At 36.1% G+C, this 26,579-nt stretch overlaps 1 protein-coding gene across 1 annotated transcript in view; it reads right to left on the minus strand.

The window, feature by feature from the left end:
• Window positions 1-8,613: 8,613 nt before the first annotated feature.
• Window positions 8,614-26,579, minus strand: part of MMP16 (matrix metallopeptidase 16) — a 173,531-nt gene continuing 155,565 nt past the window's right edge. The window contains exons 9-10 of the mRNA XM_027659111.1: window positions 23,959-24,074; window positions 8,614-19,481 (exon numbers count right to left, since the gene is read on the minus strand). Coding sequence (XP_027514912.1) covers window positions 19,147-19,481; window positions 23,959-24,074 — 451 coding nt within the window. The 3' untranslated portion in view covers window positions 8,614-19,146. The remainder of the gene's footprint in view (window positions 19,482-23,958; window positions 24,075-26,579) is intronic.

Consider the following 26,579-nt stretch of genomic DNA (forward strand, 5'->3'; position numbering starts at 1 on the left):
CTGAGAGCGGTGAGCTGCAGTCTGGCTGAGAGCGGTGAGCTGCAGTCCTCCTCTGGATCCCAGGAGTGGTAGAAAGGTTCTGAAACTCTGGGTTTATATATTCTCCAGCTCAGGCAGGAAAGCTCAGTCCCTCCCTCAGAGCGGGGAATTCCATAAAAGGATGCTCAGTCCTTCCCTCATAGTAGGGAATTCCATAAAAGGGCATGAGGACAGGAACATCCCCCCACCTCAACGGCCTCTACTGACAACAGTTTCTGGAAATGGCATGGAAGGCTATAGAATACACAGTTTTGGGCTACCCCATTCAGTGATGAATTGGTCCCAGTTTTTCTAACTAGGACATTAGGTGACAATGCTTTTTTCTTTTTCCTTGTAGTTTAATAATTTTAACTCCTTTGCTTTCACGACTAAATTTCTTCAAGAGTGTTTGGAGAAGAATCTTACTAAATGCCTTTTGGAAATCCAGAAAAGCGTATCAACTCAATTAACATTATTTACATGTTTCAAGAACTCTAATAGATGGTTTGGTTACTAGAGTAATTCTGATTCAACTGTCATGTATTATATTTACCCATGTTTACAAGTCCCTCTCCTAAGGTCACTTTACTCAATAGAGCAGTTTACTTGGCTGCAATTTTTCAGATTTTGTACAAAGCTCTCTAAAAAATCATTTCCACTTTAACCATCATGAGGCAGTTTTAGGAAGACATGAATCTACGCAATTCATAAATCAGTTATTTCTAATTACAAGAGAAATTTGATACTTATCATTCTATTAACCGTTGTATAACATCTTATACTGACATTTCAACTTGAGATGATACTGTGATAGTCACATCCATGAAGACAGTTTGACCTCTCCATGTTCTTCCATTCTCAAAAGAGATACAGAATTTTGTATGTCCACAGACGTTTGTGTCAGGAAAAAATTTGCCCAGTATACTATCAAATAAAGTTAAATAAACATAAAGAATAGTTACAGGGGGAGTATGTTTGTCTAGCAGTCAGACACCCATACAGCTGCTTACTCACACCCCCTTTTCCACAGGACAAGGGCAGAAAAGAGGATGGAAAATCTCATGGGTTGAGATAAAGTCAGGGAGATCACTTAATAATCACTGCCATGATCAAACATAGTCAGCTGGTAGGAAATTAATTTAATTTATTGACAGTTAAAATAAGTTTGGATAGTAAGAAACACAGAAAAATTAAACCACCAACTTGCCCTCCGTTTTTCCAGGGTCCTGACTTTCTTATATTCCAGATTTCTCTATCTCCATGTTTGAGGGAGATGAATGGGGAGTGAGGGCTGTGATCAGTCCATAACAAATTTTCTCTGCAGCCCCTTCCTCCTCACACTACTCCCCTGCTCCAGTGTGGGGACATTCAACAAGTTGCAGTCCTTGAGAAAGAACATGATCCAGATTAGGGTCCTCCATGAGCACAGTGTCCACCATGGTCTCTTGCACAAGCTCCTGAGGAATCTCTGCTCTGGTCTTTGAAACACTGTCTCCTTTTCTTTCTTCTTTGCCCCTGGTGATTGCGGGGATGCTTCTCATCTTTTTTTTCCCTCACTGCTCACTACCTGTGTAGTATTTTCAACCATTCTTAAATATATTTTCCCAGAGGCACTAAACACTTTGTTGACGGGTTCAGTTGTGTACACCATTGGTTCCACTGGAGCCAGCTGGAACTAATTGAGTGCGTAATGGGGAAGCTCTGGACTCTCCTCATAGAGGAGGCAAGCACCTGGGCACTGATAGCAGATACAGTGACTAAATTTGCTGTAAGCCACCAAGCGGTCCCTGGAAAGGAGATCAGCCAACTTATTCCACTCACAAGGAACTTACTGTGACAGATGCAACTTTAGAGTGTGAAGAAACGCAGACTCATCACAGAATTTAGCATGGTCCAACTTAAGACATCTGCTACAAAGAGTCTTTTTTTTTTTTTCATATCTAAGATAGTGTCTAATTACCTTCTGCATTGACTAGAGAGGTAGTTTAGAATCATATTCACACCAGTTGCCATAATATTTCCTAGATAAAGGCTCAGGAAAAAAACAATACTAAGGAAATAGTGTCTAAACAGCATTTAAAATCCTTCTTCTCTCTCTGGGCTAAGAGAATGGCAAAAACTCTCTGAAGATTAAATATCTAAATTTTCCCTTTTTAGACACAGAGGGAAGAAGACTGAGCTGATGAAAGCCATCTTATTCTTAAGAAGAGACAGATTCTCTTGAACTTGGGGGCTTTGGAGTCCAGTGGCTCCACACGTCAGGCACAATGATAGAATGAGTCAACCGTCTCCAAATGTGAAATTTACCAATTCATCAACTGATGATGATTCAGAACTCCAGTTGTGTCTAGAAAACTAGAGGTGGAGTCATACTGTTTTTCTCCTTCAATGCTTCTTAATAGTAAGTGTAAGTGTCACCTTGCTCAAAAATTTAACTATTATGAATCACATTTTTGGTGCTCAGGGTGTGGAGTGCTTAGTCATGCAACTCTTTATTGGTGATTCTACTAATTTCAATACAGAGTATTGAAACAATTGGCCAGTGGCAATCATGTGATTCATGAAAGGTCACAAAACTAATCTGACTGTGCTGGGAAGTTGAATATTATTCCAGTTAGATTAGTGCGGCTATCACCTAGGTATCTTTTTCACTCTAGAACAAGACTACGGCAGCAGCTGCAAAACTACTTTATGTTCTATACAGATGGAAAGAATCAACCTTAGAGGAACTCCTGAGGTTGCCAGGCTGCAGTCTGGGACTAACTGCTGCAATAATCCATGTAAAGAGTATGAAGAAAAAGAGACACAGGGGAATAAGATTACCAGTGCTAAAATAATTACTTTTTATGTATAAAAAAGAAAGCTCTGCATGAACTGTACAGCTTCCGAGATAAACAGGCACATATGAATGGGCTGGCGTAATTTGGAGAGAGGTGGGAGAAGTGAAGCGAGAGCTTTTGTCCCCTAAGGAGCTGTTCCTGCAACCCACATCAACAAAGGCATACGTACTGCTCAGCACCATGTAGCCTGACCCATCAAAGGAATAATTTAATCTTCAGAACTTTCAATTTCTTGTCTCTCTGAACCACACAGGTTCAATTCTTTTAATTAACATTTAAATGAGATTACAATTCCCTGTTTGCATTTTCAAAGGTCATTAGGACTTTACAGCATTAGGCAATGTCCCTTTCATATGAAAGGGTTTGAGAAAAGTTCTCACATCCAGACATTTTATACTTTCCCGGTACTGTTGATCTGGATTTATTTTGCTGCTTCCTCTTTAACTAGTGATTGTACCTAAGCTTGATAAGTAATACAGCCAGAAAAATGTGCATGGTCCAGATTTTCTCCAAAGTTAAGTAAATAGAAACTCCATTGCCAAAATTAATTTCCATATAGTTTAAAACAAAGCTCAGAACTACTCTTGCTAAATACTCTGGTCTTTGTTGCTTTTCTCATTTGTCACAGATTGTTTATCTTTCCCTCATTTCCATCTTTTTATTACATTGGTAATCTTCTGTGCATACAAGTTTATCTGTTCCTTCATCCTCTGAGAGACCTGAGTTTAGAAAGTGCAGTAATGTTTCTCACAAGATATAAACTTGAACTGTATGGTCTAAGACAGCATATAAGCAAAGTGCTATACAAAGGACTGTGTGTGCAAAAGCTTTAGGTTGCATTCAGCATTACAAGCAGAGGGCATTCAGCACTACTGCCTTTGGAAAGTCTCTTTTTCTTCCCACCTACGTCCTGTCCTGCTAACTGATGTCCATATGGGATAGTCCAATAAATGTACCTTCTCAATGCTTTTTGTAATGTGCAAAGTCTCTGCACACATGAATTTCGAGAAAATCACTGGAGGCGCTTTCCATATAGGTGAGGAGTGACCTAATTATACCTGAATTTTAGTTGACTTAAACAAAAGAAATCAAGAAAGGGTTGAGTTTTCGGGGTCAGATTTTGGTAACAGGGTACTATAGAGACGACTTCTGTGAGGAGTTGATAGAAGCTTCCTCCACATCCAACAGAGACAATTAGAGTTGGCTCCAAGAGGGGCCTGCTGCTGGCCAAGGCCGAGCCCACCAGTGATGGTGATAGCACCTCTGGAATAATATATTTAAGAAGGAGGGGGGAAAACCCTGTAACTGCAGACAGAGAGAGGAGTGGGAATATGGGAGAGAAACAACTTTGCAGACACCAAGGTCAGTGAAGAAGGAGGGGGAAGAGGTGCTCCAGGTACTGGAGCAGGGATTCCCCTGCAGTCTGTGGTGAAGGCCATAGTGAGGCAGCTGTGCCTCTGCAGCCGAGGGAGGTCCACGGTGGAGCAGAGATCCACCTGCAGCCTGTGGAGGACCCCACAAAAGTGGATGTACCCAAAGAAAACTGTGACTCCGTGGGAAGCCTGCACTGGAGCAGGCACAACCTGTGGTCTCATGGAGAGAGGACCCTATGCTGGAGCAGGTTTGCTGGCAGGACTTGTGACCTGGCAGGAGACCCATGCTGGAGCAGTCTGTTCCTGCAGGCCTGTACCCTGTGAAAGACACACATAGTTCACCAATAATTGCAGCCCGTGGGAAAGACTCACTGTGCAGAAGTCTGTGGAAGACTGTCTCCCGTGGGAGACTCAGATTTGGTTGTTGTCTGGGCAGCGTCCAGTGGTAGTACAAAACTGCAGGAAAGTCAGGTATGCAAGTTCATGTCACATAATTAAATACAGAGAAGCATGTATTGAGTTTGCTTTCCATTTTCCTTTTTTATTTCCTCTTTGTACTGTGATTCCTGACATTCTTTTCATTGTGTGAGATCTCTGAGTGTTGCTGTTCCCAGCATTTATTCTATTGTCCACATCTCTGTTCTCCTGGTTGACAGGTGAAAGGGATAAAATTGATTTAACTTACATGTCTTATGAAGAGAAAGAGTCTTAAATTAACTCCTAAATGTAGCTGTCTGTTCAATGGAAAGAGGAACCAGCTTCCAAACGCCACCAGATCTGTTATATTCAAGTAAAGCCCTAATGTGATTACTTCAGGCACAGGTTAGGAGTTACAAGTTGGCAATTATGACCTTTGCTAGACTTCTAAGGGGCATTTAAATTTTGGACCCCAAACTGTTTTTCTGATAGACTAGGCTGACCTTGTAGAAGGTCAAAATATTCTTTACCTCTGAGCTCGCTACTGTTCTGAATATAAAGAGTGCCCGACTAGTTGTCAATTATACCCAAACAGGACTCAAAAACTCATCATTCTTCTAACTGAACTGAACTTCTTGTGAACTGTGAGGTTTTATTTCATTTTGAATTGAGGTATTTTCAGAACATGCCTTATGCCTGAAAGTCTTATATCTGCTGGGATCATATGGAAGGGATGATGCTACCTCACCCAGTGTGCCAGAGTGATTCCTGGAACAACTGCCTCACAAAGGAGAACACAGGTTTTATGTCTAAAAGACCTAGCTAGTGCACTTCAAAACAAAATCTGCAATGTACACATAGTGTGGACTGCCATGGAAACAGGACCTGGGAGCAATTTGAGAACATTTGACATTGTGACAGTATTCCAGTACTCCACATCTTCCTTGTAAAACTAGTCCTTCACAGATAATGTAGTATTTCCTCACAAAAGAACAACATGAATAGAAAAACTCCTCAGGATCTTTTTAAACTGATTCTATTACTTTAATCACATTATGATTAAAGACATGCGGTGGGAAGCTGGCCACTGTGACAGAATAACAACTTCCTGGTGTAGAAACAAGGGGAATGCAGCCACACTTGCCATTTGTTATGGTGAGATTGTTTGACTGATGCTGAAAATCAAAGCAAAAATTATCTATGAACCACAACAAAAAAGCATTGCACAGTAAATCTCTTATCTGGCAATTAGACAGTAAGTGAGCTAGTCATGGGTAACAAGAATGCCTCTACATGTCAATTCAGGGTAACACTTTAAATAGAAGAATCCTGGAAAAGTGAAGAAAGATAATCAATATGGTGATTAATGACAGTAATTTCACACAAACATCTGGGAAATTAAACATGCTGTTTAGGAGTTGTTTCTTGCAGTAATGAGTTGCAAACCAAACTTAGTGTCAATATATTGAACAGTGTGGTAGCAACGATGCTTATTTCAGCCTGGAAACTTTTCAGAAATTGAATACTAATATAAAAACATCTTCAAAAACATTTTTCAAATACTTTTTTTTGTTGTTTTCTTGGATGCTGCTTTATCTTTACAGCTAACTACACTGGCTCTCCTGAATTATAATTTGAATATTTCATACTTAGGGGGTTCCCTGGTGGTCTAGTGGTTAGGATGCGGTGCTCTCACCGCCATGGCCCGGGTTTGATTCCTGGTCAGGGAACTTCTCCGGGCAGATGGAGCTCATCAGCCCTGTAAGGCCATCCATCTAAGAGAAGGTCACTCTAAACAAACCTACGTCCTGAGGACCTAGCTGCCACCGTCCAAGCTCGCTTGGCCCTGGCAGATGAACCTTAGGATTAAAGGGTGGGCTCAGTTCAACGTACACTGTGTCTCACCTAAAAAATCCACTGCGCAGGCTCGAAGGGTAAAGACCTTCCCCAAATCTTCGTTCGCGAAGATTGGCCATGATTTCATACTTAAAACATAAAAATAAATAAAAAAGCTCATGGGGGAGAGGAACTTTAGTGAAATGTATGTCTGTAAGTTGCATTTAATATGACACATACTGAAGTAAGAAAATAAGGTTTTAAGTGTTGGAAAAACTCCCTTACTTTCTGAATGTTTGTGCAAAGGATCATAATACACTTCCCTTTGGGTTGAAAGTGACTTAAGCAAACACTGGTTAGGCATTGATCACGATCTAACTTTTTGTACTAGTGAAGCATGGTTCAAATGTGCACCCATAATTTGCATATCTTATAGTAAAATTCTCCTTACCAATACAGACCCATTTTTACCAACACCAGTAGTGCGTTGTCAATATACTTGGAGAAAAGGCAGCTTGACTCATTTGTATGGTAGACTCTAGGACTGAATAATGTTCATTAAAGTGCAATCATTACAACTCATAGTAAGCATCCAGAGTTTTCCCAGTTGACTCAGTAGGTGCTCTGTAAAATATTGGTTTATTTTATTCTTAGTTTCTTTAGAGTGGAAAATGATTATGCCATTGTATGCTGTTTTGACCTGAAGAAAGTAATATATAATACATTCATAAGCTTTAATTCCATTGATTCCAGCTATTGATGTCCAGATGTTTGGTTGATTGTGTTTACTGTTTGTAATAATTCAAACAAGTAACCAGAAACAGTTGGTAAGCAGTGATTCAAAATATTTGTTATTCATAATAGTTTTTGTCTAATTGATTAACACAATATTGATTTTTTCTTGATTGGAAAGGTTTATGAAGAAGAATAATTCCTGGAAGCTAAATTTTTAATTTGGGCCCAAGAATTAAAACAAAAATCTAATGATCTGTCACATAATTGTATGGCAATAGATCTGAAAAACATTGAGTTATGGTAAAAAATTTCTCATATGTTAACTGTGATTGCTAGATGTTTATCAATCAGTTTTCTACCTGTAGGATCACCTTCACTTATGAAGTGAATGGTATTAAGAAGTCAATCAACATGGAAGTTGTTTTAATTCAAATCTTTCAGAAACAACATACTTCCATCAACTCAAGGATTCTAACATATTTAAGACACTCCCCAAGCCATTCCATTTAGAACTGGTGTTTTTCCTGCCTGTCAGTCACCTTCAGATAAGACCCAGTCAGGGCCCTTTTCCTCTCTCATGTGTGAGAACTGAAATCAGTGATTTCTTTTACACATGCACCTCTGATTTAGAATGGAAAAGAGCAAAGCTTCAGGTAGCTTAGGCATGTGATGAGTTTGGCCTCAGGTCTTGATCAACTTACAAACACTGCCTTCTTTCTTGCTGGGACACTGAAACAATAATAACTCTATGTTTTTCTCCATATAGACTGAGCTTGTTCCTGGTTTCCTATGCCCACACATATGCACAGGTGTAGAAAATTCTTTATAGCCTAAGAAGAACTACGTGTTTGTTGACATGGGAGGCGCATAGATCTTTGTAAAGCTGAGCTGGATTGCTAAAGTTTAACAAAACTCTAATTTGCATGTTAGTGTTCTGGTCTTCTATTGTGATTCACTTTCAAGAAATTTTTCATTGTTATTGTGTTTATTCTTCACTTATTTTCTAACTTGAAACATTAGACTCACCTTTTCCTTAAACTTTTCATGTTTTTGTTACATACGACAAAGGAGGGAATTCAGCCACCTGTTCATCATTTTTTAAGTGGCTGTGATGGCAATATCCGATGGCTCTTCAGACATTATAGAAATATGTCCACTGTCACTAACTCCACTTCTTTTCCATAAAAATTGGTTTTTACTACTCTATTTTGATTAGAAAAATCAACTAATGTTTCTTTCACCTTGCTTATACCCAGATATATCCATAATATCTCTATACATTTTCATAATCTGTTATTATACATGGGGCTTTCCTGCTCTGAGCTGCTGTACAGTATCTAAAGAACAGCAGCTATAAATCTCACAGTAACGTATACCAATTTAACCACAATGCCTTTATGAAAATTTTTTTCTGTTCTCTTATTTATTGACAGATTTTTTTTAATTACAACACAATGAAACGATGGTAAGTACATAAGATGCAATAGTATAAAAAGCCATTTTACCCCTTCCCTTGGTTAAGACACTTACAGCAGACAAGAACTGCCCCACCCCAATCCCCCCTTCTCAAAAGAAAACAAAAAATAAATATAAATTAATAAATATAAAACAAATCACTGCACAGCCCTTAACTCTTTGATTGCCATGGCAAGAATCATAATGATGATCCTAGCATTTGACGTTCTGTGGTTAAAGGTTGCCGCAGCAGTCAAAGGGTTATAGCATTGTAAACATAAGTACTTTGTTGAAAATGTTGTCATGTTAATGGTCTACAGCAACGAGATTATTATCATGACCCCTTGACCTTTAATGACACAACAGTATAAGGAGTTAAAGAGATTAGCTTGGTGAGCTGTTACATAGATTAATTAACCCATTTAGTTTAACAATGCACTATGAGGTCTTAATTTACTAATAAGAGACAACTTGTGTATAATAAAACACTGTTCAATGCATTGATCAATAAAATCAATGAAAAAAATCAGTCTAAGCACCACAAATTTTTGCCTGATTATATCTGACAGTCATAATACACTTTAGCACCATTTAGTCAGCCTTGCAATTGCACACAAACAAGCTTTGTGTTTGTCAGTACAAGCTACCTGAAAGAATAACATATGTCAGTTATAAAAAGGTTACTGTATAGAATGCTGTGTGAGCCAATAAAATAAAATAACAATAGTAAAATGAAATTTAGTTGCAGAAAGCAAATAAATGCTCCAGTTATTTTGATACTAACACACATCCTAATGAGCAGAACATGGGCATGAAATGAAGATGAGGCTATGCAGAGAAAAGGGAATAAAAATGAGAAATGTGCTTCACACAGAGAAATTATCACATCCATATTCTTATTTGTCAGGTTTTGCAAATTAAATGAACAACTGTTGGGTAGTTGAAGAAGTAGAGCTTGAAGAGTTTTTGTTTAACAATGTGTGAGTTTTATGGTCATGTTACGCATAAAACCACTTTCAGAAATATCCTATCAACTGCATGAACACCCTTGTCTCTGCATGAAAGGTTGATTTCCTCTTTCTCTGAAGTGGAGAATAAAAAAGCAAATTACTGTGTGGGCAGAGCCACAATCGTAGTAGCTTCTAGCTAACATATAGGAACCAGAACAATTTCTGTTGGAATTATAGAGATGAAGGAAAGTCAACAAGAAGGAAAATGGAATCAATTGCTAAAACAACACCCAACAAGCAGAATTAAGGAAGAAATCAGGTTCTGATAGATACAAGAACACAGCACTTAGAGAGAAAGCAAGGTGCATATTATTCAGAAGGAGAAACAAGGATCTGTATGAAGATTGGAAAACAGTGCACCTTTCTTGTATATATCCATATCAAACCTTGGTTGACTAAAGAATGACAAAACAAACTGCACATGCTTTAACTGCTAACAATACTAACCATGGGACTGGCAAGGAGCAGACATTGCCTCCCTCAAACAGCTTCTGATCATATAGGAACACCTATCACATAGAGCAAATCTCAGAAGTCAAACACCTGCATCTTTCTCTGCAAGCTGTGACTGAACTGAGCAATTAATCCAAACTAAAATAGCAGATGACAAAGGGAGCTCTTCATAAATGTTATTTATTCTATCTAAAAATTAGAACTGATCAGAAAACAATGCATAATAGCAAAGCATTCTGCCACGCAACAGTGCATATTATGCTACAGCAGTAACGTAATGGCAGTTGATGTATGAGTATGAACTGACTTGTGGTAGAGAAAGGAATCCAGCCATAAAATTCTTGTCTAAATATCCATGACACAGATTATAAGCAGCAGAATGCAAAGGAGAAAGAGGCTAAATGAGGTTAAATGAGAACTGGAACCACTGGAAATAGTACAAACTGTTGAAATGCAGATTTCTAGACTGCGCACCTTTCACAGATGTCATAAACCATGCATGCAAATGGTATGCAATGGCTGGCATTGAAATTGTATTTATCAATTTACACATAGAAATACCAATAGATGATCTATCCAAGGGCCATAAAAGTATTTCTGTTATATCAAACACTTCAGGACTGAGTTATCACAGAAGTAAAGATACATGGCTATAATATAGACTAATAGAGGTTAAAGGCTTCTTTGTCCTTCAGTATTTCATCCAGTGGAGTTCTTTAAATCATAGATAACTTTATTGGATCTAATTTCTGAGAACAAATATAAGAACATTTCACTGTGACCAGTTTTTGCACAGAGATTCAAGCTGATACTAATTTGGCTAAATCTATCTCCAAAGTTTTTGATTGTATCAGATAAATAATGTACTATATTTGCAGTCAGCTTTAGAGAAACTATACTGAGGAGACTTTTGACTGACTCCTCTCTGGTGGATTATGACACCAAATATAGAACTCCATGGACTTTTTATAGGCTAACAGGTATCTTTGTTGTTGGAGACCAATAATACTTTCAAAGCTATCACCAACTCCCTGATAAAACCTCTTCACTTTTATTGTTGATTGCATGAAATTTTAGTGGTGTTAGTAGTCCTTGTCTGACAAACATTCCCTTTCTGACAAACTGATGTTGTACTTGAAATTATAAACCAAAATGTTTTCATTCCTTTTTTTGTATTCTTCTGGCAAATAAAAATGAAAATGTTCTTATGCTGCTTTTCCTGTGTCTGTCTGCAGACTTTGACCAAAGGACCTAGTTGGTTTTCCTGTGGGTCCTAGAAGTTGTGAAAAGAAAGCTCATGACTAACTTAAGTTTCTTCTGAGAAAGATTTCAATACAGTGTTCGTTTAAAACTGTATTTGTCATCACTGTAATGCACGGACTACCACTTTCAAATGAATGAATATTGAAAGCAGATGATGATATGTGTGTCCTGGATGATGAAAAAGGAAGATCATAAGCCTTATCTATCCTGTAAAATGATTTTCAACCAGATACAATAAGACAGTACTGTGCATGAATTGATAGATGTCTGCATGGTTTTGGAAACATAGTAAAGACAGATGTTAGGTGTATACCTAGTTGACAATGCTTTACCTAATGCATTACATAGAATAAGAGATAGGAATTATTTGCATCATCACACATTCCTTCAATTCTGGATTTCTATTTGATGTTAAATTTTCTCGGGTATAACAATCTCATTTATTTCTGTAAGCTGTGTGAGTATTGACAATGGCTATCCTGAACGTTTTTTTTAATACTTTTCATCTACCTGGGCATGCATGGCCAGAGTTTATAGCACTTTATCTTATGATGTAAAACACAACCATACAAGTTGCAGTTATGCCTTGCAGGTATGAACCGCATTTAAAACAGCACTGTAGGTTGCTGATGGTGTCTTCTGGATACATGTCAACACATGTACCATTTCCTAAGTTATATAATTCTATGTATATCCAAGCAGACAAACTGCCCAGGGTTGACTTCAATACGGTGCTCCCATAAAATATGAAGATGATTGGTATGTGAGCACTGACAATTTTGTGGCAATAGCTAAGTATAGCATACACAGTATGTACATCTCTCTTTAGAATTATCGTATGACTAAAAATAGGGCAGCAATATATCAGTCGTAAACCACCACTCTTTGAGCTGTACATAATATAATCTAATTTTGAACACTGACAAAGAGTATTAGAAACTGTCACTTTACACTATGTAATTTCTCTTCTTTAAGGTTGAAAAATGCTAGTAAGGGACCCAAATTTGTCTTATACATAATAAACAAGTTAGCACTGATTGCCAGCTGACACTGAGCACTTTTGGCTTCTACAAGGCAGATGACTTTATGCACAGTCATGAAAGCTATGAATGTGTGTGTGGACTGGGTGTTACATGACAACACATTAGGATGAAAATGTGGATTAGACACACTCCTTTCAGACTTAACACACTGCTCTGCAAGTGGTGAATCCATATGGGCATGCACTGATTGGCAATTACACTGTTCTGTTGCCAGTGTGTAAGTAATACAATACTTCACTAAAAACTCTTCAAACTTCATTGTCATATTGTTGAGGACTAACCAGGTACTTTAGGAAGTTATTTTATCTCAGTCTTCTGTTAATAATTCCAGTTCCCAGAAAGCTAGTTCCCAGAATGAGGGATGGGCAAATGTGTTATCCAGGAACACGTGTATGGTACAGAATGAATGTGATTATTCCACATGTTAGTGCCAGGTAGCAAGATGGAAAGAATATTCAGTATATATATTACTGCAAGAGCAAGAAAAATAAGGGGCATGAGAGGCTATGAATTAAGATATGCCGAGAGCTCTCCAAGGAGATTAAAGTTGTAGTTATAAAAAGCACGTAATACAATTTCATAGGGTAGAAGTTACTATTAACTAAACAGAAATCTTAGGTTTATGTGGTGGCTATAATTATAATCTGTGGACGGTGTCATTCTACAGAAGGAGAAGAAACTAAGCTATGTGACTGGAGAGCTTTGTGCCACCATAAATGCAGCATGTGTAATGATTATTGTTTATGTAGTTTTACTGTGATGGCAAGCAGCATTACGCTGCATGCACATCCCGGTATAGAAAATTGTCTTTAGCATGCTAGTTTACATCAGCATTTCTTCATTTATGTCTTCTCTGCCTCTAAAATTTATTTCATCTACACTATTGGCAGACCACAGCAATACTTAAGGCTATCTCCACAAAGCAAACATACTTTATGTATGCTACTCACAGAATGTCCTCTTTCAAAGACATAATGGGCAGGTACAACTGCAAACATTAATAAATTGACTATAATTTGTAGATAATATGCTTAAGTTTATGTATACTGTGAAACAAGACCTATTTATGATGCATGTGTTTAATGCTGTATATATGCTTCTTTGAAATACATTTTGATTTTAGGAACAGATGTTTTCTATGATCACATACTGATGATCCTTCAAAATATGATCTTCTGATTATTATTGGGCATTCCTGGTTACATATATTCAAACACCAAATAATGCCATATCATACAAAATGTATGCTGCCTGACATTAGAAATTACCTTAGATAAAGCATCAAACGGAGCCAGTTACAAGCGATGGTAGGCCTTTGACGCTTACCAGACATTTCCAGTATGACATGATGGCACTGAGGACGATGTTTTTCTCTATCAGCCTCTGACATCACAGATGGCATGTCACAAGAATGAGTTAGGAAGATTTGACTCACACATTGCATATTTTTCATGAGACTAATGGCAGACAACTCATTGAATTCCATGCATATATCAGACATTAATTTTATGAGCACACGGTTCGTTTACACCTGGTTTTGTAACTGACATATGTTGAAATGGTCTTATAAGAACCACTCTGTTTGTCTGCACTCTGTGTAGTGTGAGCTAAGGAAGTATGCCTGACATTACAGTGCTGGTGTATCAGTCACAGCTATACTGTTGTATTCAATAACAGGTTATCTGTTCCTCAGCTCCCACACAATATCATTTGATTTACAGCATAGCTGAACACGTAAGTGGCCAGTGACAGTTGTTTCTTCCGTAGATAATAATGATTTCCCTTATGGCTCATAGAGCTGCAGTTATCTGTGTACACTTCTGAAAACAGACGTGTCCAGAGACAGTCTTGACAACAACAAAAGGCAACAGGGAGGTATTGCTCTGTAATGGCTGCTTCAAGTCTCCTACTGCCATGGTGCAGGGTTTCCTTCATCTCTGCTAATTAGGTGATACAACTTAGTCCATGTTGTGAGAAGATATGGAAGCCAGGACAGAGCAAGCCTCTGCAGTCATTTATCCTTGCTCCTCCATCCAGTCATCTTGTGCTCTCTCCAGTTTAGGCTGCTAATGGTATGGTAGCTTGCATTTCTACTTTCTTAAAAATCCAGTGCCTGGAATATTCACTGTTCATTTTGCTATGTGTCTTTTTTAAAGGTTTGTCCTAATGAAGGTTAAAATGCAAAAGAAAATAAAAAAATGAGAATAGGAACGTAATGCTGCTGTTGCTAATAGGCGGATTGACTTTCTAGTCTATGCACTTTTTTCTAACCAACAAACTAGAATTAGATTCTATATAATTTGGTACCAAAAGCTACATTTAACTGACATTTAGATTTTGAAGTAAGACCCCCAAAAAAGTTGAAAAATCAAAAATTAAGCCTTACACTCTGTTTTTAACCCACAGTGCTAACGGCACAGGAGTCTTGATCAAGCAATTGGGAGGTGAAGTATACTTCTAAGAAAAAGAGTAAGTCTGCCCCTTATGTTTAAATCTATTAGCTTCTGTTATGCTCATTCAAAAAATTAGCCTTTAAAAATCTTTTTCTTTAATTATTTCCTCCCTTTGCCCCACTTTGAAAGCAGAAAAAGATCAAAAGTTCATAGGAATATATAAAATGTGTATTACATTTATTCAGGAGACTTGAAAGGGCTCCTTTGGAGCCATTTGAGTCTCTCCATCCCAGCCTATCCAGTAAATATACAGTTACATATTTTTTAAAATGTATTTTTTGATAAAAATTAATTTTTGTCTACAGTCAATAACCTTTTTATAGGTTTATACATTGAAAGGTCAAAGGAAACACTGCCATCATCTACTCTGGCCTCCTGCATCATACAGACCATAGTACTATGAAGATACACGACCTTGTGTAGTCAGCTTGATAGACTGTAGCTGATTAACACAACACATATTCAGTTTTCTATTGTTCCCCAGTACAGATCATGACAATAGCAATATGGAAATGTTTATTAAAAAAGTTACGGCACATGAGCAGGAACCCAGATTGCAGAACTGAAAATATTTTAAATTTGCTTTTTCTTAATTCTGATAGTTATAGGCCCTGGTAGAGAAAAAACTATTAAAAAAAAAATTGTCTTAGAACTTTTACTCATTTGAGTTCAAAATTAGATCAGGCAACATCACTCATTTACTCAGAACTTCTATAATTTGAAACTAACCAGTAAGTATTTGGAAATTACAGTGAACACAATAGCTCCTACATCTTTTACTTAAAGCAAACCTTTATGACTGCATTACAACCTACTGAAAATATGAGTATGTAACAGAAATGTTGACACAATCTTTCTCTGCATGACATAAACATGCCAATATAATACTATTTTTCTCCCTCTCTCTGTATATAGCATATATGCACTTTTAAGTAAAAGAAAATAGATTAAACAGTCAACTTATCATGTATTCATGTATCTATGATGTACCATATACCAAGCACTAGAATTATCACACTTACCTTCCTGTATAATTAAATTATCCAAATACAAATATTTTTGTTACCTTATCAAAGAACAACAGTCAACATGCTCACCACTTCATTACTGTCAGGGAAACAGTTGCACAAAAAGTTAAAGCTGCCATGAAAGATATTTCAAAATTGAAATGAAATTTTCAAGTGAATAAAAAAACCCCAGATGAGATGCAGTTGTAACTTAAAAATAATATTAAGTAAGTTCTCCTGTTGTAGAGGAAAAACAAATGCAGAATAAGTAGTGCTGTTAGTATTTTCCTCCAACTATCCAAGGGAAAAAAACTGGAACAGCAACATCAATCTTTTTGTTCTGTCTGTAGCAGAACATAAGTTGCAGTTTGTTGACAATAAAAAATTCTCCATGGATTAAATTGTGTATGTGTGCATTTGTGTGCTTTTATAAGTATACAAACACACACACATACTAACATATATGACAAACAGGCATCGAATTTTAAATTCACCAAATGAGCTGATCTGCAGTAAAAATCCTGTGTTACTAAACTGTCAATAAATCTATATTTTCAGCAACAACTGAATTGAATTTACTAAATAATGCTATGGGCTGATACTGGTGCGCTTCTAACCTACAGTATGCAGTACTTCTACAAAACATCTCCAAAATGCCATCTGCATTGCATATTTGTTGTAAAACTATATCTTTTTCTAATCTTCATTTTTGTTAACCATACATATGTATATCTGTTTATGCTCTAAGAAATAAGTTTGCAATGCTTTATAGCATGCCACATACGTTTGAAAGTCCTCAAATCAATATAAAATCATGTAATTGAAAAAAAGGCATACTATTTTTCATGCTATGCTCAATATAAATATAAATTCAAGGCAGTCAAGCTATCCATTACCAAAACAATAATAATTGTAATACATATGTATATATACCTACACTCTCTAAAAAGTGATCCAGTTATGTAGATTAAGAAACCAGTAAGAAATTGGTTGAACATAGTATAAAAGTCTCATTTTATGTAAAAGCCCATACTGGCCATTTCAAGTATTTTAATACTTTCCTATAACCTTTTCATTAATAACTAGCTATTTTAGAAATAATAATTTTATACTGAAAATTGTATTCAAGTTAAATAAAAATTAACTTCTGCTGTAGTTCATTTTTAGAGTGTGCATGTATACATAGCAAAATACCTTTCTACAGATCAATCATAAATATTTTAGTCTATGACAGTTCTTTTCTACTAAAACACTTCAACGTTTTTTTTCTCAAATTTCGGATCATATCTATCAGGCCTTTCAAGAAATAAAACTCAGTTCATTTGCAACACCAGATTCCCTTCAGTTTGTGCCAGTTTGCAAGTTAAAGGTCAAAGACACAGGACAGTACACTTTAAGAAAATTCAGACAGTGAAGCTGTTCACAGAAGACAATGTTTAACTTGGTAATGACAGTCAACAGGTCAATAATCAAGTTCAAGGCAAGCTGTTCATTGTTGCAAAAGTTACTCCCCTCAAATCCTGGCTTTCATAAAAAACCAGGTGTCTGACTTTTGGGGTGCATCATTCTGACCATCTTTAATAAGTTCACAGCCCAGTGACTGTAAAGCCTATCACTGCAAGAAGCAGCTCCTAAATCAATAAAGAGGTCTGTCATTTGCTGACTTTTCTCTAGGAAAAAAATATTGATACAAACCTGCTCTGCAGGTCACATGAAAATGACAATACTGCTGTTAGCACAAATTACACAGAATGACAAAATGTTTTGGTGGTCCCTTGGCTCTGTCAGTGACTGACATGTTCGAGTGAAGGCCAGAAATTTGATTAACCCTTTGAGAACTATGATGAACATGCAAAGGGGTAACACACCAGAGGATACTCATGCAATATCAGAGTCATCGTCTTAGCTTTCCTTTAAAACTGTAACTCTACCTCTGCAGAGGTAAATTGAATTATCATGCAACATAGTTTCAAAAGAGAAATCCAAGATGCTTAAGATAAGAAGCTAAGCTATAAAATTGTTGCCAGTTCAGAAAAATTCTTGGTAAGTGGTAGAAATTATTAAAATAGGTTTGGTTCCTTTAAAAAGAAAGTAGCTGGTAAATATATTTTGTTTTCTATTTATGTTACAAAGGCTTTTCTATCAATAATGCAAATAATTAAAAACACTCGCAGTCACAGGAAATCTGTTTTGAAAAATTGATTTTCTTTTTAAACCGGTATTTAAACCTTTAAACCAAAAACAATCCTATAATTTAATGACAACCAAGATTAACATCCACCAGACTCTGAAAACAGATGTAGTAGTTCTCAAAGGGTTACACCACCAATATAATACCAGTCTCAAGTTTATCAATAGCGTGTTTGTTGCTTTAGTTCATTGAAATCCACTTCAGAGACAAACTGCTTTTTACCATGCTTTGGAATGAGTGCTCCTGATAGGCCTATGAAAGGCCTGGGTAGTCAGCTTGGTACAGCTTGGGAAAGGTTATGTAGGAAAACCAACGAAAAATCAAACAAACCAATAAAAAGATTCTGCTTGAATATAGTATTGGATATAAATGAGTTTAAAACATTGAGGACATAGCCCAGAGCAGCTGTAAAAAACACAAAATGAATGTATTATTAAGGCTGTTACTATATTGCAGATATTTTGGCCCCTTGTTTGTTGGAAAATGGCTGTCCAAGCAGTCTGAAGTCCTGCGTGTCATCCGAGTCTCCCACATGACAAAACTGGAAGTAGGAGTATAGGACTTTATCTGTAGCAGACAGAGAGCAATCCTCTTTGGAGACAAAGCTGTTTTGGGTCTTCTCACTTTCCTGAAAGTTCCTTTGTTGGTTGTTGTGTTTCTCTAAAAAAATTTACTTTCAGCAAAAAATTTTTCAAAGGGGAACGGGCCTTAAGGGGAAAATGTAGAAACATTGGAGATATTTTTTTTCCTCTTCTTTAGTTAATCCTGATAGTTTATAGGGCATTGAGTGTGCAGAGGAAAGGCTTAGAATCGAATGATAAAGAAAGACAAAGGACTGAAGAAACAGCAGATACTGTGTATCATGGAAGCTTCCCAGCTGAGCAAATCGCCACTCATGCGCAGGACAGGCAACCCCCTGGGTTTTAAAGATCAGCTTTGTTTCAGACTGACAGATGCCCGCTCCTAGCTAGGAAACTGCATAACAGCTCTTGTGTTGAATCTCAAGTTACCACAAACTCCTGGGAGGGAAAGAAAAAAACCAAAAACCTACATCACACCCACTCTTGCATAGAGCGTTTGCAGTACAGTATGTGGCGGGGTGTTCCTTTCCTTTTGAACTGGAACACAGTGTAAACCAAGACAAGGAGGCACAAGGCCAGGATGCAGGGAATGACGATGGCTATGGCTTTCACAGTGCTGGCTGTGTTGTCCAGTTTGATGACAATGTCAACGTCATCTTGAGGGCTGTGTCGGTCTTTATCTCGATCTGTTGGTCCATCACAACCCATAAAATCCTTGAGGATAGATCTGGGATAGCCAGGTTCCACCCTGAGCATCTGGTTATTGAATTTCCAGTACTCTTTTCCTTTGTAGAAATATGTGAAGCCTGAGGAAGAAATTTGCAATTATTTATGGTCATATCAAATCAAATCATGTCATCAACACACCATGATGGAAACTACTTTTTGTAATTGTAATAATACATTTTTCTTTTTGTAATTAAAAAATTAAGAAGGTGTAAGGAGTAGACTTCAAATCTTCTTTAGAAATTTAATTTCTTTACTGTCTCTAGAAAATCTAACATAGGGGTTTGGATGGTTTGTTGGTTTTGGGGTTTTGTTGTTGTTTTTTATTCGATAAACTGGGATTTTATTTTTTTTTTTCATTATTACCAAAAGGAAAAAAACAAACGAGAGAGAGAGAGAATTCCAGAGAAAATGGTCTATGACAAGCCAAGATTCAGCTGATTTATTCATTCATGGAAAACCCAAGTAGAGTTGGAAACCCCAGGGCCAGGACTTTAAAGCATTGCAACCTCTTCAATATGGGAAGTCTACTGAAATAAATTGCAATGTTATGTTATGTTACCCAGATATAAGAACTGCCCCACTTTACTGTTACATAGCCTATTGCTGTATTTCACAAGGAAACTGGATGAAGTAACAGCATCTTTCACATGAGAAATCAGGTGTAACCAGATTTAAGTTTTCTGTAAAGAGGTGGTATTTGTTCATTCAGGGACAATCCAGTGTTACTATTAAACATGTCTAAATGGAGAAAAAAACTTGATTCTTACCAAAAATCTAAATTTCTTTATTATCCCAACTGAAAAATTACATTGATCTGGCAAGAAACAAACCTTCAGGATGGGTGAACTTCCTTCTACTGCTTATGAACTAAATGGAAATAGCTGATTTTTTCCATATCTTCACTTTATAGACCTCAGCTTATTTCCCACAGTTACTAAAGGCTACTAAGGCAAACTGGGCACTATTCATCATTTTAATGATACTCCTTGAAGAAGCTGGCAACTGTCTATCTGGAGATAGTATTAGTAACCACCTATCCAATCAACAGGTATTTTCTTACAACTCTAAACAAGAAATAAATATTTGATTGTATATTTTGCTGCTCAAATTGTAAAAAAAATCTTGGTCATCTAGTACCATTTTCAGAATATTTGAGTATTTCAACATTCTTCTGCATTACGCATTTTTGTAATTTTGATAGCCTTCCTAGCCAATGAAAAGGTACCATTTTCCTTTTCTTAATCCCTTTCAGTTTTATTGCCTGAAAATATGTTAGTAGATCTATTGAAAGGTCTAATACAAGTCAAAAAGCGAAAAAGAAAAGAAACAAAAAGTACTGACTTGTATGAAAAGAGTAGCTAGACTTGTTCAGAAAAAGCCTTCTATTCTGATTGGAATGTAACAAAAAAGAGGACTGGAATTCTTTAAATATGACGAAATTTTAAAATTTTAGCATATGTAATTTTCTTGCAGCAATCTGTAGTTTAAATGAAAAGTATTATCAAATGCAAAATTTCAGTATTTCAGTATTTTGAGCCTACTCCACCTTTGGGTCTACTCCACCTTTGCATTTCATATAATAACATGTATGTAAGAAAGTACTGGACATACTGGTCACAGATAATATTTCAAGTATGGAAATTTGATGTATTATCTCTGTCAATATTCTAATACATATAGAGAGACTATATAAAGATATGGCATCTTTAAATCTATATTCATACATATATGTAGGATACATGTATGTATACAACAGGGGTACAGGTAAGTCAAAATACAGACGTTAGTAGTAATTGATGTTATACAGCGAAAGGTCAAATTAAAACTCTTAAAATAAAAGCAGCAAAGGAATTTCCAGCTGCTATACATCCAACAAAAATTTTTCAATTAGAGCAGCTTTTCAGCTGAGAAACTCTGAAGGTAGTTTAAATTTTTCTGCCATTTTTGCTGAGGCAGCAACCAGGATAACAGCCAGTTACAGCTGAAAAATGGAAATTAGCAGCAGAGAAGCTTAGTTCTAAGAGACTGAGTAGTTTTACTGCTTCTCGCAGCAGAACAAATGGCTTCACACAAGTGTTGAAAGTAATTTCATCTAGTCTGCTTACCTTGTTGAGCCTGCTTTTGGGAGCTGCTACTTAAAATTTTCCAGGTACTAGTCACTGAGAGTAGTGAGTATAATAGTTGATCCAAACAGCAACAAAGGGCTAAGTAGTCACTAATATGTTAAATGTACTTATGTAGTAAGGCAAAAAAAGGCCAATGAACTAATAAGGTACCTTTTCTCTTCCTTCTCCCTTAAAATTGCCCCATCATCCACTTTAGCAGAATTTCTAGTTGAAAGGTAAAATTTTCTGTGCTGCTATCAAGACGGAAAGAGATTTCTCCAATCTGGAGATTTTTGTGTGATCTCAGATTCCATGGAAAAAAAGAAAGGAAATTTCTTCTCCGTCTCCTTCTAAGAGTTATTACCACAGTGTTAGAAAGCAAATCACATTATGGGAAGTAGCAGGGAGAGTTTCAGAGATGCTATCTGCACCTTACCAAGCTTTTAGGACACTGAGTCAGAATGCTGATTAGTGTAGGAAATAATTTTTTCTCATCCCTCCCAAGCCTTTTAAGGTGAAATTACCCAAAATTTTTGCTGTCAGTGAAGGAAACCCCTTCATAATCAGACTTATTGCAGGTGTTTGTTTGCACAGTTTACACAACAGAAAGACAAGGAAAATTAAAAGTATCCTTTAAAATGAAATAGATTCACTGAAAGACTTATTTTCATTTGTTCTCTTATAAATGTATATAGTAAAACTTCTTTATCAACTCTGCTTCTGTCCAAAGAAATAAAAACAGTTTCAGACAAAATGAAATCAACTTCTCTACAATTAAGCTGTGATATTTCTTATTTTCATCTGCTTTTGTTTATTTCTTTCCTCATACTCATGACAGTGGAGCTGTGAACTGTTTCTTAAGATTTCCATTTTCCTGATTTCAGGGAAAATGTCTTAGTGGTCTTCTTGCAAACTTTACGGTGTCATTTTCAGTCCCTTTTTCTGCCCTTGGGCCCTTATAGGCTTTCTGAGATGCCCAAGAATTCCCTGCTTCCTTTCACCTCCTCCACAATCTCTTGTCATATTTTACCAACTTGCTCGTTCAAAGAGTCAGGTAGACTATCAAAACCACTGAGGTTAAAAAGAGAAGTGGCTTTAATGTAACCAAAAGTCTTTCCTGCCTTAGAAATATATATATATATATATATATATATATATATATATAAAATTCCCTTTGCATGTAAATCTTTAAAAATGCACTTAAAAATTAATTAAAGGAGGAGGTTATAACCATTATGTTTGTCTGTGCATTCATAATGTGGGTGACTATTTCCACATATATGTGTATTTGCAAACATTTAATTACTGAGTGTATGCACTCAGTAATATCATGTATGCAGAATATCATCTTGACTGACCTACTTTCCAGCTAAAAACAAAACAAAAAATTCCAATCTAGCAAGAAAGCCAGAATACAGACAGGATTTCTTTTTTTCTGGATGAAACAGAGACAAAACAAAAAGCAATTAAACATACTTCTGAAAAAAAAGCCTCAAACATTTCCATTTCCATTACCATTCCAATGGTAAATTACTTAATCAAGTTAGAGGTTGAAATATGAGACTGAAACAGTTTATAAAAGGAAATAAATATTTTTAACTTCTTATTAAGAGGAAATTAAAATAATATGGCAATATATATTTGTGTGCTGTCTTGTAAGGCAAACAGAAGCCTTACATAAATTCAGAACCTACTAATAAATAAATAAATCATATAGGCCAAAAAACAACTGTCCAACAAAGATAAGTGACAACAAATGCACATTTTTATTCCCATCAAAGGGATCTAAATTCTGTTCAGCTAACGGCTCTGTTGGTAGTGTGCCAGCATCTCCTGGGTAGCACTGAATTCTCATAAGATGGAGAAGATTTTGGCTGCTCTCATTCATTTGGAGATGTGTCCAGCTCAGATTCTAGGTTCTAGGTATGTCATAATGCATCTTGATGCATGTAATAATACTTCATACTAAAAGTCCTGTTATCTGTATTTGTGCATCATGGGCTTATGACATCTTCAATTTACATAAATTCATAGGGATATTTCTGGTTAGTTAAAGATTTAGCTCCTATTCTCTAGTTTTTCAGAATGAAAGCAACAACTTCTAAGTTGTTTAAACAGCCAACACCTCGACAATTCAATGGAAATATACTGTGTATACAAAGCTCATTTTAAGACATCAGAACAAAAATAAAGTGAATTAAGACAGAAGAAAAAAGAATGGAAAGTAATGTTTATAACACTAAATTTGAAAGCTTTCTCTTCCTTACATTAACTGGTATAGGTGAACAAACAGCCATTTTCACTAAAGCCAGTTCTATAGCAGGAAATATTCTGTTCATAAACCAGGAATTCTTTCACTACTTAACCTGAATATTCAATCATCCCTCTACTACTCTACCTTACATAGAGGGTGCAAGTAAATCATTAAAACAAGAATGTGTTTGCATACCATTTTCTTTGTGGACAAAGGCTCCCTGAGGAGATTCTGGGATACCTTTCCAAATTGTGATTGGTTTGGGATAACCAGGGTCCATGGATCTCATTTCTTCACTGTACCTCCAGTACCTGAATTTTTTTAAAGAGGAAAAAAACATTCATTGGTAAGATAGAAGATAGTATTTTCCCCTTCTAACACTTGTTACCTTCATTAGCCACAAATGGGAATTTTTGACTTTTTCTCTTTGAACATACTACAACATTACAAAGAAATCTATTTGCTGACTGGACAACTGCTTCATGTAAGCAGATAGAAGATAAAAGATTTTTGTACTTTGACAAGTAAACCACCATGTACCTCACTTATAATGACTGCAATTCTGATGCCTAGGACTTTTGCACAGTGACACAGAGATGCAACACATGTAAAAAATACATTAATGTTCTAAATAACATTTTAAAAATGAAAGTGACAGCAGATTCAGATTAAAATACTCCCATCAATCTTAATTTAACTCTTTATATGTATGCATTACAGTAGTTTTTAATTTCATTATCCCTAAATAAACGCAATGTGATACAAACTTCAACCTGCTTTTGTGCCTTTTTTGCAGTCAGCCCTTCTCTTCTCAAATTTAAAAAGCTTCAGCACTCAAATTCTAGTAATCCTGAAAATGTAAGAAGTATTTACACTTGTGATTTTGTTTACACTTACAGATAATGTTGATAATTTCTTTTCCTTATACTGCCTGTTAAATTGCTATGCATATCTTACGAGTTGGTTCTAAGAATTAACATACTGCATCCCTAGTATCCTCTGTGTATCCTGATATAATATTTCAGTGGGTCATTTCATATTTTGATTGACTCCACTAATTTAGAGAGTAGTTTTCTTGGACAACTTTTTTTTCCACAATCAGCTTTATTCATATGAAAATTACATTAAAAGGCAGCCACTCACCATTTCCGGACATCAAAAACCTGAAAATATATCACTATCATTGATAATCTGGTCACTGCTAAAAACTTCACCCTTTTCCTCATTTGACTTCAGTTTTTAGAGATCCTTGTTATCATAATTCCTCATATATTAAAGAGTCCTTAAGTGGATGATATTTTGTTCCTGCGAAGGTACGTAGACACTCTAATTGATTCACATCTTCATTTTTTTTTTTTAAATAAAGTGGTCTAAACTCCTCAGTTTAGACAATGCTCCCTGTGGTGCATTTCTCTGACTTTAAACTTTCGATGAAATTAAAAGGTGGCAGATTTCAAGTGGTTCAAGAGCTAGCAAGTTAGATTAAAAAGATGTACTTTTTCTTTCTTATGCATAAATTATTCTTATAGTCTGATTTCTTAGTCTAGTCACATATGCATCAGTAACCAGCCAACAAAGCAATGCTCTTTATTTGGAAATGTAACACCTTTGAGAGTTTACATGCAGAAAGAAACAGCACAAAGAAGTTGCAAACAAAGTTCTGACATCAATACTACTGAAAACAGTTCTTCCTCATCTTTTGACTCTAATTTTCATCCTTAGTTTACATTTTTTTAACAAATATATTATGATTGAGTTTTATGAAGAAAGAATATTCATTTAAAGTCTAAAGTACATAAAACTGGTCACACCAGATGGAGGCATAAACAAGTTCATGTGTCAAGCAGTGCAGCAAACCTATTATTATCTATCCTGCACTACTCAGTTCTGGTAGAAGAGGAATAAGAGAGGGAAAAATATTTTCTGTAGTCATGTTTTTCCCTCTTAAGGTTTCATATAATTATTTGGAAGAATTATCATTAGCGCTGAAATAGATAATTTCAAATATTAACAGCAATGTTCCATATATGAGCCGATTTAGACATATAAGTATTACAACAGCATTTACTGTTTTGACTTTTAAATCTTGTTACTGGTTTGGTTTATGGGATTTTTTTGTCTGGTTGGTTGGTTGGTTGGTTAAGTTTTAATTATTATTTTTATTTTATGGCCAACATTTGACACTTTTTATTCTATTGCTCTAACTTTTTTTATGTATACCATTGTACTGGGACATTTAACTGTGTCTAGATTCTGCCCTGGAGCTCTTTAAGTACAGATTATTGTCAAAAGCAACAAAGTGTACAGTTCCTTGAGGTACACAAGGAGTAACATACTTTGTTACATTGATGCTGGCATAACTGTTTATTTTCCTTTCATTCCTAATTTATGCCACCAAGAAGCTGCATTTATGTTATACCTTCTTCAGGAAAAGATCCACATCCATAACAGACTTCTACATACTACTAAAACCAGTAGGAGAATCCAACTTTAACTTTGCTTTAAGAAAAAATTGTGGTATAAGCAATACACATGGAGAAACTTAGTGGTACATGGGTTTATTCTCACTGATGGTCAATATCCTCTAATAGCTCAATTATCTCTGCAAGGCTCATGCTCAATCTTCTTCTAACATACTGTATTGCATTTATGTCTTGCTGAGTTTCATTGTGCTTGTTAGCTCTAAGTAGGGAGCAGATGTTTTCTCTGTTTGTTCCTTTCATCTTCTGTTATTACCAATGGTGTTTTAGGAAGGTCCAGGCTATAAGTAACTGCCTATGCATGGAAATATAAAAGGACATTGCTGAATAAAGCCT

This window comes from Corapipo altera, unplaced genomic scaffold, assembly GCF_003945725.1.
Source record: "Corapipo altera isolate COAL_440 unplaced genomic scaffold, ASM394572v1 52, whole genome shotgun sequence".
NCBI classification, from domain to species: domain Eukaryota; kingdom Metazoa; phylum Chordata; class Aves; order Passeriformes; family Pipridae; genus Corapipo; species Corapipo altera.